Source organism: Varanus komodoensis, unplaced genomic scaffold, assembly GCF_004798865.1.
Source record: "Varanus komodoensis strain SLA01 unplaced genomic scaffold, ASM479886v1 scaffold6_2, whole genome shotgun sequence".
Classification (NCBI taxonomy): Eukaryota; Metazoa; Chordata; class Lepidosauria; order Squamata; family Varanidae; genus Varanus; species Varanus komodoensis.
The window spans coordinates 3,548,914-3,565,599 of record NW_025336346.1 but is presented as its reverse complement, the minus strand read 5'-3'; the positions used below and the strand labels follow the sequence as shown (position 1 = coordinate 3,565,599).

General features: G+C 43.9%; 1 protein-coding gene across 2 annotated transcripts in view; it reads left to right on the top strand.

The window, feature by feature from the left end:
* Positions 1–16,686, top strand: part of CACNA2D2 (calcium voltage-gated channel auxiliary subunit alpha2delta 2) — a 658,873-nt gene that overhangs the window by 159,390 nt on the left and 482,797 nt on the right. For both annotated transcript variants that reach the window (XM_044451244.1, XM_044451243.1), the window contains exon 3: positions 14,344–14,460. In XM_044451244.1, coding sequence (XP_044307179.1) covers positions 14,344–14,460 — 117 coding nt within the window. The remainder of the gene's footprint in view (positions 1–14,343; positions 14,461–16,686) is intronic.

Sequence of the window (16,686 nt, the reverse complement as noted above, 5' to 3'; positions counted from 1 at the left end):
CACACCCCTGTGCTCCAGCATGAACCTGTCAATCATCCTCCAAGCTCTTACCAAGAGGCCCTTCAAGCCCCTGGCCATGACAGACCTGCACTTCCTGTCTTAGAAAACAGCCTTCCTCCTAGTTATTACATCAGCTTGCCATTCTAGCAAGCTTTCCGCCCTATGGGTGGATGCTCCATACCTGACCTTCCCCAGGGACAAAGCAGCCCTCTGCCCTGAGGAGGCCTTCAGGCCCAAGGTCACTTCATCCTCCCACCTCAACCAAGATATCTTCCATGCTTTCTTTGCCAGCCCCTCAACCCTCATAGAGGCTGCCCTCCGCCTACTTGACATCAGGAGGGCCCTCACCTCCTACAAAGCCAGAACTGAGTGACTCCACCACTCCTCCATACTTTTCATCTGATACAACAGCCAGAACATAAAGGATCCTGCCTCATCACAGAGCAACTCTACGTGGGTCTCCATTACCATCAGCCTCACGTACAAGATGGCAGGCCTTCATCTTGAGTCATGCCCATGCACCCACTCCATGCATGCCCAGGCTGAGTCCATAGCCCTCCTAGCTGGAGTCTCCCTGCAGGATGTCTGCAAGGCTGCCACCTGGTCCACACCATCCACATGCATGACGCACTGCCAGCTCAGTGTCCCTGCCAGACAGGACTACGTATTCAGCAGAGCCATCCTCTCTGCTGTCTTCAACTGATGACAGCCTCTCTCCATCCTCCGCAGGGTAAGCTCGCTAGTCACCCAAATGTGTGATGCACAGACACTACAAAGAAGAAAGGCAGGTTGCTTATTTGTCACTCTTGTGCTTTGAGTGGTCATCTGCATTCACACAACTCGCCTGCTGGCTGTTGTCTACTTGTTACCATCTCTTCTCCTACTCTCAGACATTGAGGCCAGATTGGAGTGGCTCCTCCTTTCCTAACCTATCCCTCAGTCCAGGGGCCCATGGTGGACTCCATAGGAGTGGGGACTACTGAAGTTACTGAAGTTTCCCTGATTCTAGGTGTTGTGCAGGCGTAAATGCACAGATACCATAGGTGTAAATGCACAGATACCACTTGAAGAATGACAGTCACAGGTAGGCCACCTGCCTATACATACAGTGTGTGTTCAGTTTGACCAACGGTGAAATTAAGGGGTTGGTCTTGAACCCAAACAAATGAACAGCATGTGTGATATCCTCAGTGGCAGAATGCACTATATAAACTTTTTTTTGGTGTATTATCTTTCCCTTCTACAAATTGAAACAAAGAGGCATCAGTAGCTTTTGATAAGATCAGCCAAGGTATCCTTCAGGATGGGATTGAGATTTGGGGTTTTTAGCAGTTCCATATCCATTTGACAGCTGATTCCAGAAGTTGTTACTGGAAGATTACAGTTTGGCCCCTTGGTGCCTATGGCATGGGATCCAGCCAGGCTCATTCTGGGCTCCATGCTTTTTAGCAGTGGGCAACCTGTACGTCAAAGCCACAGCTCCCATCATCTCTCACTGTTGGCTATGTTGACTAGGGCTGATGGGAATCGTAAGTGAAGACATCTGGAGGTTTACACATTGCGCACTCCTGTTCTACATGAAACCAACTGGTCAGATAATCTGGAGGGTTTGTAACTGGGTGACATCAGTATGTGGGCGGCACTCAGTTTTATCTCTCTTTTACATTTGGACTGTGAAAGTGCTGCACTGTTGCTTGAAATTAGTAATGAAAGAAGTGTAACAAAGTAAAGCTCAATCTTTACATGCTCCTGCTTGATAGGTGGCTCACCTTGTCAAGGAGGCAGGATTCAACCCATTCGGGATAGGGTTGTATTTCAGCGAAAGGATCAGGTCAGTAGTAGTTAGCGAGGGTGTACGTGGAGCCAGCTGCAAGGCTAAGTGACCTTCATGACATGGCGCAACTTCTTGCACAAGCTTGGCATGCCAGCTGTGATCCTTCCTCAGTAGAGATAGGCTGGGCTTAGCTATCATACTTGGGCTGGAACAGCTAAAGTCATTTTGCAGTGTGAGGCAATGGCCAATATAGCACTCACTTCCTTGTTCCTCACACAGAAGCCAACCAGACTGGCAGCTGAAGCTTATTTCAATAGTCGCCACAAGACAGCAACACCTAAAGACAGCAGGCAAGTTTAGGGGATTCAGGGGAAAGAGCAGGGAGGCAACCAGTCCACCCTGTATCCCCTGGACTCCGTCAACCTGGCAGTGCATTAGGATTTTCTCCTGAATGTCCCCATTGGAGACGAAGCAGCTGTTGGCTGGAGAAGGGTCATCCCTGGTTGTCAGTCCACTTGTATTCTTTCCCTGGCTGTTAGCTTTTAGGTTCTATGTATCGTTTTTATCTTTAGTGGATTGTTTTTAAACAATTCTTAATTCTGTTTTGTTGTATTGCTGTTTTTATTCCATCGTAAATTGGAAAATTTCTTGTCAACTGATGGACAGCATCAAAATCTTATAGATCATTAACATTTAATAAGTATGGTATGAGACATCGTTAATGAGATCACTTTCCCTGGCACTGCAGTAATCTCTGCTGTTGCCATATTTGTATTACAGGCAACTGCATATTTGTTTTTTATGGTTTGCTCTTAAGTATGAGAACTATCAGGACAGTAGTAAATCAATGTATTTTTTGTATTTTTGTATTTAATGGTAATTTATTATGTACTATTGTATTTCAATGTATTTTATCATGTTGTAAGCCGCCCCGAGGTTTCGGCAAGGGGCGGCATAGAAATGTTATAATAATAATAAAAAAATAATAGCTAATAATCAAAACAGAAAACATGGTCCAGAATAAAGCAATAACAAACATAGCAGACTGAAAAATAGATGAAATCAATGTCAGTGATCTTTTTAAAAAGGTGTGATTAACTAAAAAGGTCTGACGTCCAAGAAAAGTACGAGTAAACAACCAGAGAGCCCCCTGGATAGCACACTCTGTGGCTGGGACGCATCACTGCCAGGTTGGCCACAGATACTTGAAAACTCACCCTCTGTTCCAAAGGCTTTTGGTTGGGGAAGAGATTTGGTAGTTAGGAAGGTATTTGCATTTTTCCAGAATTACCCAACTTTGCATGCTGCAGCAGGGCAGCTTGGTTGATTAAGATACAGTAGATGACACACTAGTCAATGAATTACACATCACACAAAAATCAAGCTCTGGCCTTAGGCTTTTCTTGATATTCACTTGTTACTGACATTATTGTTACATGTAGGCAGATTCATAAAGGAGCAAGTTATCATTGAAGTATTCATGTCTCAAGCTGTAGAGGACTTTGAAGGGTAGGCACCAGCACTTTGAATTGTGCTCAGAAGCAGAAAGGAAGTCAGCCAGTGAACATTTGCTACCTAGGGCCAAACCCACAGAGGCCAGAAACATCACTGGGAGACAGGTATGTCATCACATGTGAAAAGCGGAAAAAGGGTTGTTAGGCTGGGAAGAAGCTGCAGGTAAGGATCATAGGGTGGGGCTGTATTACCATACAGATTCAAGGTTTATAGGGACAGAAAGTTCAAAGAGAAGGTCTGAAGGGAATGAGGTTTGAATCTTTGCATACAGGTGTCAGTGTTGTGTCATATGCTTATATAATACTGCAAGCTGAGAGGGTGGTTGCGACACCAACCCCACCTGGGAAGCTCTTTGGTCATTGTGGTCTTCTGCCAATTTCAGTTCACCTCTGTAGAAATTTGTGATGAGTTAGTAGCAGATACGGGCTTGTTAGCTAGAAAAGGGGGTAGATCTTCAGAGACCAAAGAAATCTTCAGGCATAAACAACTCAGCTGCATAATTACTGTGTTTGCCCAAAAATAAGACTGGGTCTTATATTAATTTTTGCTCCAAAAGACACATTAGGGCTTATTTCAGGTGAAGTCTTATTTTTTTAATGAAAGCCATAAGATTCTTGCCCCAAGAGTCCTCCATGATTCCTTTTTTGTACTTGACAGAATAGCTCTTTATTTTTGCACCCATCTTTCATTTTGCATCCGTGCATTAAGTACGTCTGTTAAAACACATGACGTATTGACGTTATTCGTGCATTGTGTCTGTACTCTGATTGGTCATTTGGCAATAAGTGTCCTGTTCATCTGTTTACATAGGCGTATACCTCTCATCCAAAGGTGCCCGCTTCAGTATTTACAACTATTTAATTATAATGTATATTATCATTTAAGTATTAATGTCAATTATATCATTTATTATATTTAATTATATATTAACATTATTATTTTATAATTCAGTACATCTGCCATATGTTGCAACAGACGTACTACCATGTTTCCCCGTCCATCTGGCTGATAGTCTTATCTGGGGCTTATGTTTGGGGTAGGGCTTATATTACAAGCATCCTGAAAAATCATGCTAGGGCTTATTTTCCAGTTAGGTCTTATTTTTGGGGAAACACAGTAGTGCTGTTGTTCCCATTCTAGCTGGCAGGTGGGCTTTAAACTTTTGTTGGTGAACCACTTCATGGAACTTAGCATTATTTAGGAGACTGTGGCTCTGAATCTCTGATACTTGTACAGCTGCATAGAGCTTAGGGGTTGTCAGTGATGGTTTGTGAGAGCCGCTGGATACTCATTGTTAATTTATGCCATATTGCAAGTGATGAGGTGAAATGATGCATGCCCTCTATGAATATCTCAAAGCATCAGAAAAATGCACATGTTGGTTGGAGGCCAAAAAGATAGTGAGGTTTCCCATGAGAAGGTTTTGTTTAAAAAATAGATCCTGTACTGCTACAGATCTGTATTGTAAGGACTTCTTGGAAAAAATGGTGGTTTTTCAGCTAGAAAAAGAAGTTCCTCCAAGAAAGAGCTTTGAGACAAAATAAGTTTCTTCCTTAAAAGTCCAAGGGTCTTAAGCAGCTCATTTATCACTAATCTAGAATCATCCTATAAATAAGTGGTACCTGCTGTGTAATGTTGCAATATCGAGTACCCCTCTTCCAACATTCCTGCTTCTGACCTGCTCTATTCATTCCACCGCCCACCCAGCTTTCCATTTATCCCCAACAGCCAGTCAAAAGTGTATGGCCTCTGAGCATGCTCAGCCATCACTGGGCTGTTTTTATTTTACTCCGATTTATTATCTCCTCCATATAGATGCTCCCTGCCTGCAAGCAGACTGATCCCTTTGCCTTGGATGTGGATAATGTTGTTTTTGCCACGCAGTGGGTAGTCCTGTGATTACTTAGTTTGCCTAAGTTTTAATTTCTCAGCAGTTTGTTCAGAACAGCCTCTTCTTGGCCCAAATGATCATGCTCTTTGTGTGCATTTCCCCCACTCTCGACATGGATCATAACTTCTAACTAGGGGAACAGACAAAGTCATCAAACTTTGTTTAAAAAGTCTCCCCCAGAAGCCCAGGTTTTTCAGAGGACCTTGTCCTTGCCACCGAAGCTGTTAATTCGCTGGGCTTTCCATTTGCCTAGGCTTCTTCAACCAGGTGCCCTCCAGGTGAGTTGGACTGCCACTCTCAGCATTTTCCAGGCTGCATTGCGACTTCCTCTGCGGGTCCTTCTGAACCGCAGAACTCCTCCTCACATCCTGAACCCTTCCTTTCACTATTTCCATTTATTTAGTGTGCAGGGTCACATGGGTGGAACAAAAGCACCACCTCTGTGTGCACTCAGGCATGGCGTTCACCGTTCGTGTTGAGCAATTGACCACACAGTTAATCCAGGTACTGTTGACTGACACTTCCACAGGCCCAGGCAATGTTTTGTCATCTGGTGACATGTTAAATTGATCTACTGCAGTTTTTGCTGCTCAATGAGTGCTCTTAGGTCAGTCTTACAATAGTCACTGAGCAAAATACTGATTTGTATATATTTAAATATATATGCACATAGACATTGGCCCTTCCTTCTCCTACCCAACCAAAGAAATGACAGTTGCATTACCTTGTTATTGGTGGTTCTAAACTAAAAGGAGTCAGAAGAGCTAAGCAAAAGGCTTTATGTCTGAAACAGCGAGGTGTTTTTTAGGTAAAGAAAAACCTGACGCTTTCTGTTTCTCCTGTGCACTGGTTATTACTTTTTACAGTGATGTTTCATTAGGGCTGCAGGATTCTTTTTGTTCTTTGGGTTTGCTTGCTTCATTAGGGTTGGCTGTCCCTGAAGATCAGCTTAACTACACACTTTACTTCATCACTCCACTCTTGCAAAGAACTGCTAGGACAGTGGCTTTTTTGTATCTTTGCTTGCTTGTTTGGTATTTAGCAGGTAGCAGGAAAATTGCTTGCAAGGTGGGTGAGGGAGCACAGGGAGTTTGTAATGCCAGCTTCCCTGCTACCTTCATGCTTTATCTCTTTATGGGCATTGTAGCTCTGTGGGACCAGGGGTTTCTATCTGGGGGTATACTAGAGGCTATAAATATGGTAAGATGCCTTCAGTTTCATTCTCCAGGGCTGTTGTTTGCTAGTACATAGCTGTCGAGTCAGCAACACGTGCATCCTGTCAAAAATGGGCTTATTGCCTCCCCTCTGCGATTGGAGAACAGCCAGCATCTTAGAGCAGCATGGCTGATTCTGCTGGAAGGCTTGCAACAGGACTGCAGCTTGGGCTGATAGCACGTAATAGCACTGAAATGGTGCTTCTCCTGCCAGTCTCAAACTGCACCAGCTGGACTGTAGCCGTTTCAACTGCCTACTGTTTTGTCCCCCTTCAGCATTTCTCCAAAATGCATTTGTCTGCTTTTGTTTCCCTTTCCTCTCACCCATTGCCTCCTTGGCCTACACAGCCCCTCTCTTCTTATCCCATCCCATCCCATCCCCTCCTCACACCCCATACCTCCATCTCAGTTGTGCTGAATCCTTCTGCCCACCCACACCCCACCTTGTCACTGCAGTGCATACGATGCTTTCCATGCAACGTACTCCTGACAGCACAAATTGCTCTGGGATGCTGACAGTGAGGCCTTATGTCACTCCCATCACTGCCTGCTTGATTATCCCTGATGCTACACAGAAGCTGGCATCCTGTTCATGTAATAGAGACAGCACTGTGATTAGAATCATACCAAGAAATATAAGCAGCGGACAATGAAATGGAAGAACATTAGAAATAGTAGGGGAATGAGCACAAAATGGGAATTGTACTTTTTCTGGCTTTGTCTGAAATGCTGAACTCCACCTCTACTACTCACCTTTGAGGAGGCTCTGGATAATAAGCATTATATATACCACTGGCTGTTGGAGTGGATTCACAAGGTGTGACAGAATAAGACAGGAGAATGTCCACCATCAATCAGCTACATCTATGCAGTCCCAGTCCAGCATTTTGTTTCTAGCAGAGGTTAGCCAGATGCCCTCAGCATCTAGCAAGCAGGGCATGAAAGTGATGGTTTTCCTCCTCAATTAATCTGACTGATCATTCTGAACCAATGATGGGAAACCTGCACTCTTCCTGTTGGTGTCAGATTACTACAATTCCCATCATCCCTCAGCATTGACTGTACTGTCTGGGGCTGATGCAAGTTGGAGTGCTTCAGGTTGCCCCATACCTCTTCCGTGGGTAACATGACTACTCGAGTTTGGGACCAAGCATCATTTTATGAGGAGAGGAACAGTGCAACTTGGTAGCACAGCCTTTCTTCCCCATGCACACCGTGATCTTGTCTCATGCACTTCCCACCAACTCTGCCTGTACACGTGGGATTCTGAGATTTATAGTTTTTGATAGAGAGAGAGAGAGCATGAGCGAGCGTTATCATCAGTCTCTGACTCACAAACTACAAGTGCACAAGCAAATTCTTTCTGCTCTAGAGAAGGCCTGGGAAATTTGCTCTTCAGGATGTTACTGATTCTGAAATACAGGGAAAATTTCCACATATTGCAGCCTTGATCTAAGTCTCTTCCTCAAGGCATCGGAATTACAGCCTTGGCTGGACTCCCCTGGATCTCTTGCCCCTGAAAAACTTCACCGTTCACCCCATCCCCCATATCTGGGCTTTGCTTGTGCTAGTGACTTCCCATGGTCTGAGTTACACATCACCTTGCTAATAAGCCTCCATGAGTTGACTGAACAACCCATGGTATTCCTGACAGATGGTTGTGGTTGCCATAGCGTGCTCCCTCCCTCGCCCCCACTCGGTCTCCTGCCAGTCCTGGCAGGCATCCCAGGAGCCCTGCAGCAGAACCCCTCTTGCCTCTGGCCCTGCGTCAGCGCCCTTTCTGCACTCGGCCCACCGGGATCGCTGGCTACTTGAGGGAGACTCCCTGCCTCACTGCATCACACCAACATATGGAATTAACTTTCAGAGCCCTCGTGTGTGAGCACAGGAACGCGCTTGTGCCAAATCTACTTATTTGGCTGGGTGGGATGGTCGCTGTTGTACAACAGCACAAAATCTTAGCCCAGCTTACTGATATTCCTCTTTTGTCAGTCAGTTGTTGAAGCAGTTCATCTGTTTTGGATCTTGCCTTTTAAAAGGCTACACCGAAATAAGAGTACCCACTCTCAAAATGCCTTCTCTCCAACTATTTTGGTCCTCCCTTCTCCTCCCTGCTTCTCACCTACTTCCATTGTCAGTTCTCTGGTGAGCAGCTTCATTTTGCCCTGAAGCAAGAGTACTGCCTGGCAAAGCACCTTTTCTCCAGCTGTGCTTGGCCCCCAGCACCCGTTCCTACTTGCAGCTACCACCATTGCCCACTGTCGCATCTTGATATTTGCAGTGTAGTGGCAGGAGTGGAGGGCACTGTGAAGGGCTGAGGAAGGATTGCAGTAGCACAAGCAAGGTTGCAAAAAATAGCAGGTGTTTTTGCCACGTAGCATGAGTGGCTTCCTACCTGTTCCTGGCAACTCATGATAAAATTGCTCTGACAGGTTTGGGCAGCATAACAAGCCACCATATCAAGGACCCAAAAGCAAACTAGGTTTGTGAAAAATAAGCTACCCTGCAGAAACTGTGCTAGGTTGAGATGGCAAAATACCATGGCTGATAATCTAGGATGGGTTGTTATGTTGTGCGAACCAGGTCATTGTGTGTAGGGACTTTCACTTCCTTTATACCCCTAACAGTTTCTTGGCAGGTAAACTAAGAAAGGTTTCTGTATGTTTTTGTTATTTAATTTAAGAAAATGACAAATATCTCTTCTGATTCTAAAGGCTATTTATTTGTGGCTAGAATGTTCTCCTTTTGACTAAAGGTCCACATACAGGGCTCTTGGTGATAAGATGGTGATGGCAACAGTTGATTATCCAGTGTCAGGGGTTAGATATGTGTGTGTACGTGTGGCGGTTGGGGTGGGGGGGTCTATTTCCTTTCTTCAGGTTTAGAAAGTGTCTTTGATGTTCAGTTGAAATGGAATACAAGAAATAGGTAGAAAGCCCATTTTTACTAATAAGGTGAAAAATGCAGAAGTCCCAGAAAATAAGTGGAAGCAAGAAGGCAGTTTGTCACCCAAGGATTTTTTTTTATTTTATATTTTCAAGTCAAAATACTTAGAAGTAGCCTGTACTGAATGGCCAGTGTGGTTTTGCTTTGAGAGAGGTCACAAAGGCTTGTGAACACCCTTTGGGTTAGCCTCAACTTCAACAGCTATTACAGTCTAAGCTTTGTTACAATAAATCCTATTTTTAAAAGCTATTTTCCGCACGGCATGATTCAAATGTATTACAATCTGTTATTCTGTGAATTTGAAAAAGAGGTAGGGGAAAAAAAAACATTTTTCTGTATGGCAAAAATTGCTTACTCAGATCATCTGTGTATATATAGAATTAACCCATTAACAACTTGCTGAACTCAGGTGCAGTACAAGGCCTTCTTACTTGGGAATGATCCCCACTAAAATCAGTCAGAGGTAATTCTGAAAAAATATGTATAGGGCTGGGCTGCCCATCATTTTAATTTTCCCAGTGAATGGGAAAAAATTGAAATATCAGTTGAATTTTCAACCCCACTTCCACTTCTGTAAATTATACAGCTATTTACAAATATGTTGCAAATTTGGGCTTTCCTCGATTAGAAGTAGGGACAGCATGTGGCCCACAGGTTGCTCCTTTCCCCCAGAACCTCCCATGGAGTTGTCAACTTAGCCAGAAAAAAATCTCATGCTTGTGCTATAAAACTCTGAAAGACTCATATTCAGCTAAATTTGACCCTTTAAAGCACCATGGCATAGCTTGCCTCCACCCCTTTCTCCCAAGCATCCCATGGTATTGGGAATGAAAGATGCAGTTGTATTTGGTGCAAGTTTTGAGGCCAGGGAGATTCAGACTCTTCAGATGGGGAGGACGGACCCTGGGAAACTGGGCCTCCACATATCGAGACGGGAGAAGAGAGGGGCTTACCTCAAGGCTGCCCTCTCCAGGTTTTCATGTGGACTCTGAGAACAGCCAGATTTCCAACTGCTGGGAGCGGGTGTGAGACAGAAGCTCCAGGAGCTGGACAGGCCTGGTACAACTCCTGACTCCATGACGTGGTGTCAGGAGAGAAGGGCCATCCAACTGGAGGAGCAGCGTGCAGATAAGAGGCTGGCCTGCCTCCAGAAAGAGGGTTCTCAGAAGTAACTGCTCGACTGGGTTCAATGAACTGCTTTGTGCATTCTCAGAGACTCATTCTGTGGTGATTATGCTTGGATGTACTTTGGAGAATAAAAAGCTTTTGCCAAAGGATGGTCTGTTCAACATATGAAGGGGGCATGGAGCACAGGGCACCCTGTGGAGAAGTGTCTGTGGAGAAGGGGCCAAAAGTGGTCCCTGGACCCTTTCCCCACAAAGTTGGCTACCTTGAACTAGAAGTCTGACCTAGGATCTTGTGGAAAATAATATTCTTTGGGGAAGAATTGCCACTTTGAACCCGGGAAGGTTTTTCCTCACAGCTGGTTGAGAAAAGGCTTAGTAGGTTTCAACATGGCTTTTAGAAGTTGAGAATTGGAAAACTGCCACAAGCTTTTACAACATTTCGCAGAAGTAAAAGTTATACAAATGTTTTGAAATTTCAGGTGTTTTAAACACTTGTTTAATCCTCTACCCACATTTTTACCCGAAACTAGGGTTAGCATGAATCCTTTTGGAATCCATCCCTTCAGCATCTGTGCACTTCCTCTCATGCTCAGCCCAGGCCTGCAAAATGAGCCAAGCCAAGAGGAAGTCTATGGACCCTGGTGGTCCCACGGTTGTGCAAATGGCATTTCTCATCAGGTGCAGCCACCCAAAGAGCAGCTGCAGGATATAGGAGAGGAGCTCTGTGAGTGGCCATGCCAGGTGGCATTCCCTGTAACCAACCTTCTGTGCCCAGCACAGCCAACAGCAGCATCACCAGGCATGGAAGAGAGGTGCTGCTTGTAGCCACACCAGGCCCCATTCCCAGAGGCCTGCCTTCTTCCCCATGGGGCGCAGCTGGCAGTGGCAGTGCCAGGCATGGAAGAGGGTCGCTGCTTGTGCAGTGCGTGGGGCTCCATTCTTGGAGAGCACCCCACAAACACTGGGCATGCTCACCAGGAACTTGGATTCTGGGCTGCTGAGCCCAGGGAATCTTATGGATTCATTCCTCCAGACAGGTTTCTTACACATCCCTAATAAGAACTATTAGGGATCCAGTGGGCTGCAGTTGCTAGCATAAATTACATTGCACTAATGTAAACTATTCTAGCACAACACCAGGAGTGGTAGCTGGCATGCTGATTTTCCTGGAAAGTGGGCACAGCCAGAAAATGCGACTAGCATGGTGCTAGAGTGGTTGACCCTTCTACAGGATAATTGACATTCACACTTGCATCTTGTTCAGTAGTGCCCAAATAATTTCAGCTGTGGAATGATTTACCTACTCTGAACTCTATTTACCATTTTAGTAACAGGTTGGAGAGATCCTTTTGGAGATTGTCTCAATCTATTTTTTATATTATCACCTTAAATAATTGTGAGGGACTGTATCAAACACATTTTGAAAGCCTGCGCATACAGCAACTATTAATTCCACTTTTCATGGGTTTAGGTGGAATGTCACATTAAGGAGTAGGATTAGTGACATGCTTGTGTTAGTTTTGGCTATTTTCACTCAGTGCCATTTCTCTGTGTTGGGATCCAGTTGATTGGCTGTTAAATAACAACAATCTATTTTGCAATGTGGGTATATTCCACTATGATAATATAATAGCTGGACATTTCCTCTGTTAAGGTTGGCACCATGTTTCATCACTGTCCCCTGGCTGACAGGTTCCAGTGATGTTTGATAATTTCCAAGACCTGGACTCTCCCTTTAAGGTCCCAAGCACTAGAGCTTGATATGGCCAAAACAAAATATGCCATAGTTGTTTTTCAAGGGCAAGGCCAGCTAGGACCAATGAAGAGAGATTTGTCATTTCATAATAGGAAAATTCTGACTTTCTCTTTAGAGTGTTCCCTTTCTGTTGCTTCCCTAATTGCTGCTGCTCAGCTGGAATCGCTAGGCCTTCAAAACACATTATGCTGTTGCCTACACAAAGAATAATAAGAGAAGGGAAGGGAGAAGACATAAGAGAGTATAAGACTCAGTTATGTTCCATTCTCTGGTGTTAACAGCTTTTCCCCCTCCATACCTTGTTGTAAGACAAGGGGTGAGGACTCGGATTTAGTATGCAGGCACATCGGTTCACTTCCAGCTGCCTTTGCATTATTGGGATGGAGCTTGCTGCTTGCTGAACAGCCATTCTGTGTAGCAGGTCAAAGGCAATTTTGAGACAAGGGGCAGAAGGGGCATGTAGGTAGAAAAAGGAAATGAAAAAACCTTTCCATGTGGGGCATTTGTATCCTTCCACGAACTGCTTGAGGTTGTGCTCTTCATAAACCTATTTCTGGTACTATTTCAGACAGCTTTCATGTTTGCTGAAACAGTAGTCCTCCTCATGCGGGAGCAATCCATGTAGAATAAATGCAGGGTGTGGAAACAGGGTGGTACTCACCTACCTGGCTATTCTCTGCCTGCATGCACGCCTCAAGGCAGGTTGACCTCTGCAAACTGGATGCAGTGTGTAAGTGAAGGGTCTGTGCATAGAGTGCGGTGTGTGTAGGCTTGATATTTTACAAGCTTCCCTCTGTCTTACACACACACACACACACACACACACACCCCTTGCAAGTTATAGCCAATGTGTGGAGATGAACTGAGCGTAAGTGTGGATGCAATCTTGTTGCTCCTCCGTGTGTTGATTCTCATGTTTTCCAGCCTCTCTGTTAGGATTCTATGATCTGCTATGTAAACGACTTATAGAAAACTTGTGTATATTTCTTTTTTTTTTTTTCAAGCAGATATAAATGAAAAGAGAGCCAATTAATTCTGGAGCCTTGTGATAACAACGTAGGTAGTGTCTGTTAGCATGTTGAATGGACTGGCTGCTCTGGTGTCCAGGGGGTTTCCATCCCCAACCTGCACTGGACTCTGAATTTGCTCCAACGGTATTTGAAGTGGCCACAATCAAATAAAGCCCCAGGTGCTGTGTAGTTTAATAATGCAGGCAGATTCCTGTTGCACTGTTTGCATGCATGCACTCTAAACATTTCTTTCCCTTTCCTTAGCAGTGTTTTGAACCTATCAGTCTCTTTCTGTGCCTTGCTTGGAGCTCCACTGACTGTGCCACCACCTTCAGCCATGCACCATCTGCTGCTTGTCTCTGTACCCACTGAATTAGACGCACAGTGGGAGGGAGGGGGGCAGTAGGCTAGTTTTCATCAACTGGGTTGGGCATATGTGGGATTTTATGAAATGCAGTTCTGATTGAGGCTTGGGGGCAATTTGTGAATATCCTGAGAAAATGAGAAACTCAGTTTCAAAGGCTTCTGACTGTGTGGCATGCTCAGCTTGTAACAGTGGGGAAATGATTTGAATAAAGGAAAAGCTGAAAATCTCAGAGGGGTTAACAAGCTGACCAGGCATTCGAATGCAACCTTCTGTTCCGTAGGAGCATTTTTGACCTCGTTTTCACACTTGGCACTAGCTGGTTTGTGGCAGTTGTTGGTGAATATCGTTTCAGCTGAATTCCATTTCATGAGGATACTATATGGGAAGCTGTCATGTATTTGAGTTTCTCACAGCCATGCATTTGTTTACTCCCCCCTGCCCCTGTGTGAGGCCAGAATATGGAGGATAAGCCTATTTTTTTAAACCAGTGAAAAGACAGCGGAATGGGGTAAATTGCTAAAGATATCTTCAGTGAAATCCAGTAAATCATGGTACATTTTCATAGTGGGAAGGAGGAATATCCTTGAACAAATTTTTCAGTGCACAAATACTGCTCTGAATAGAGGGGCTTAGACAGGAAGGAATTCAGTGCCCCCCTTTTTAAAGACATTTTTCGAACATTTCAGAGGTTTGTGCTGATCTGTAAAATACCCATTTCTCTTCCTCTTACCCTCTTTCAACAGATCTACGATGAGAAAAAGAACCTATTTGAAGTAAGAGAGAACGTCCCAGATAAAATAGTGGAAAAAGTGGCCGGAGACATTGAGAGTCTGCTGGCCAAGAAAGTCCGGGCATTGAAGGTAAGGTGGCTCTCCGGATCCCCAGCCTTGTGTGGGAGGTCTCCTGGAACACAGGAAGTCAGCACGAATGGAGCTGGTGTGCATGATGACACTCTAATATTCTCATAGCCCCCAGGGCCTGCATGGACACGCTCCACTCACACTGCTTCACACTGTTTTGAGAGGCAGTGAGTGGGGCACTTCTGAGACATTCCCGTACCTATTTGGTTCAGGTATCTGCTTTGTTCTTGGTAACTCAGTCATACTTGGGGAAACAATTAGAGATCGTTTGAAGCATAAGCAATGTGCCTCTCCTTGCTGACATATCTAAATCATCTCAAGTTTCACTCTACAGTGGTTTCTTCAGAAAAGTAGCCTTTTTTTACCTATTTTGGGACTGCCACCAAAACATTTGTATGTAAGCAAGCAAAGGGCGAAAGGGACAGAAACTGTCCTGAGCTGTGATAAAGGAGTACATTTAGCTGGGTCTTGGGCATGTATTTTCATTCTAACTTTCCATTTTGTATTATGTTCTTCCTGAATGAACTTATTCTGTTAGTATTAGAGCAAGCCAACTTGTTTAAGCTGGAATATTAGTTGAAGCTGACCTTGTTTGGCATGCCTATAGGAACAAAGGGAGTCAGTATCTGGAATTTCAGTTTTATTTTTTCATATTAGTAATTATCAGCCTAAGGACCTTGTGATCAGCAAAGGGATTATATATTTGTGTGATGATGTACAATCTGTTTTAATTTCTTGAATTTAAGCTTCCATTTTTAAACTTCAAATAACATGGAATATTTTATTATTGTTTACATTTATAAATGGAATAATACAACAATATATATAACAGCATTCAGATTTTAATAGATATTTCAGTAACAATTGAATTTAATAGCACAATATCAGTATTTCAGTAAGTTACCAGACCAAAAACTCTTAAAAACAGATGCACACAGGTACAATAACATAATGGCTTGAGAATATAACTCAAATAGACCCTCCAGAACAGCAAGAACATATAAGATAAAGTGAATGAATAGTAAAATTGAATTCTGCAAATCATAGTAGAGTTAAGGGGCCAAGAAGGCCATCAGGTCCAAACCATTGCTGTTGCAAGACACCAATTTACACCATCCCACTCAGATGGCTGACTGTTTCTTTTTGAATGTCTCTAGTGTGGGCCAATCCACAGTCTGTCTAGGAAACAGGTTCCACTGTTGTATTGCGTTGACAATTAGGAAACTTTTCCTGATCTCTAGCCTAAATCTGGGTTGTCGCAACTTGAGCTGATTATTCCATGTTCTACACTCTGGTGTCAGCAAGAAGAGATCCTGACCTTCCTCTTTGCGATAGCCTTCGAGGTACTTATAGAAGGATATCATATCCCATCTCAGTCTTCTCTTTTCAAGGCTGAACATACCTAATCCTCTCTTCTCATAAGGCAATGTTTCCAAACCCTGGATCATTTTTGTTGCCCTCCTCTGCAATTTTAATGCATCTTTCTTAAATCTTGGTGCCCGTTACTGGACACAGTATTGCAGATGAGGTCTGCCTAGGGAGGAATATAGGGGAACAAGATGTTGAAGAGCACTGAGTCTAAGTATTGAACCCTGCAGCACCGTACTAGTTACCTCCTTCCTGTCTGAGAAAGTGCCATTGATGAAAACTCTTAGTATCTAATTTAACAGCCAATTTTGGATCCACAAAATAGTTTTTCCATCTAGTCTGCTCCACATTTTCCTAGTTTGCTTATCAGGATGTCATGGGGCACCATGTCAAAAGCTTTGCTAGTTGAGGTAGATTATGTCCACAATGTTTCACTATCCATTTGGAAGGTTGGCCAGTCAAGAAATGAGATTAGGTTAATTTGGTATGAATTATTATTAAGAAATCCATATTGGCTTCTGCTCATCAGTGCATTTTCTTCAAAGTGTTTTCAGTCTGATTTTTTAATAATTTGCTCCAGAATTTTCCAAGGGATTGATGAACTGGTCTATAGTTCCCCAGTTCATCTTTTTCCCCCTATTATGAAGATGGGGACCACATCTTGACTCCTTTTTCCTTAAGATTGAGTTGCTGGAGTAAGTTGTTGGCAACTCGTGTCAGGAATCTTTTAGAGGGGCCATGTTTGGCAGAAATTGTCTCCAAACATATCAGGGAAATTGGATTTCCCCATGAAGACTACATCATTCTTCTTGGAAACTGTGGTAAGCTGCACTTCAAAGGTTGTCCTCTTTTTGACTG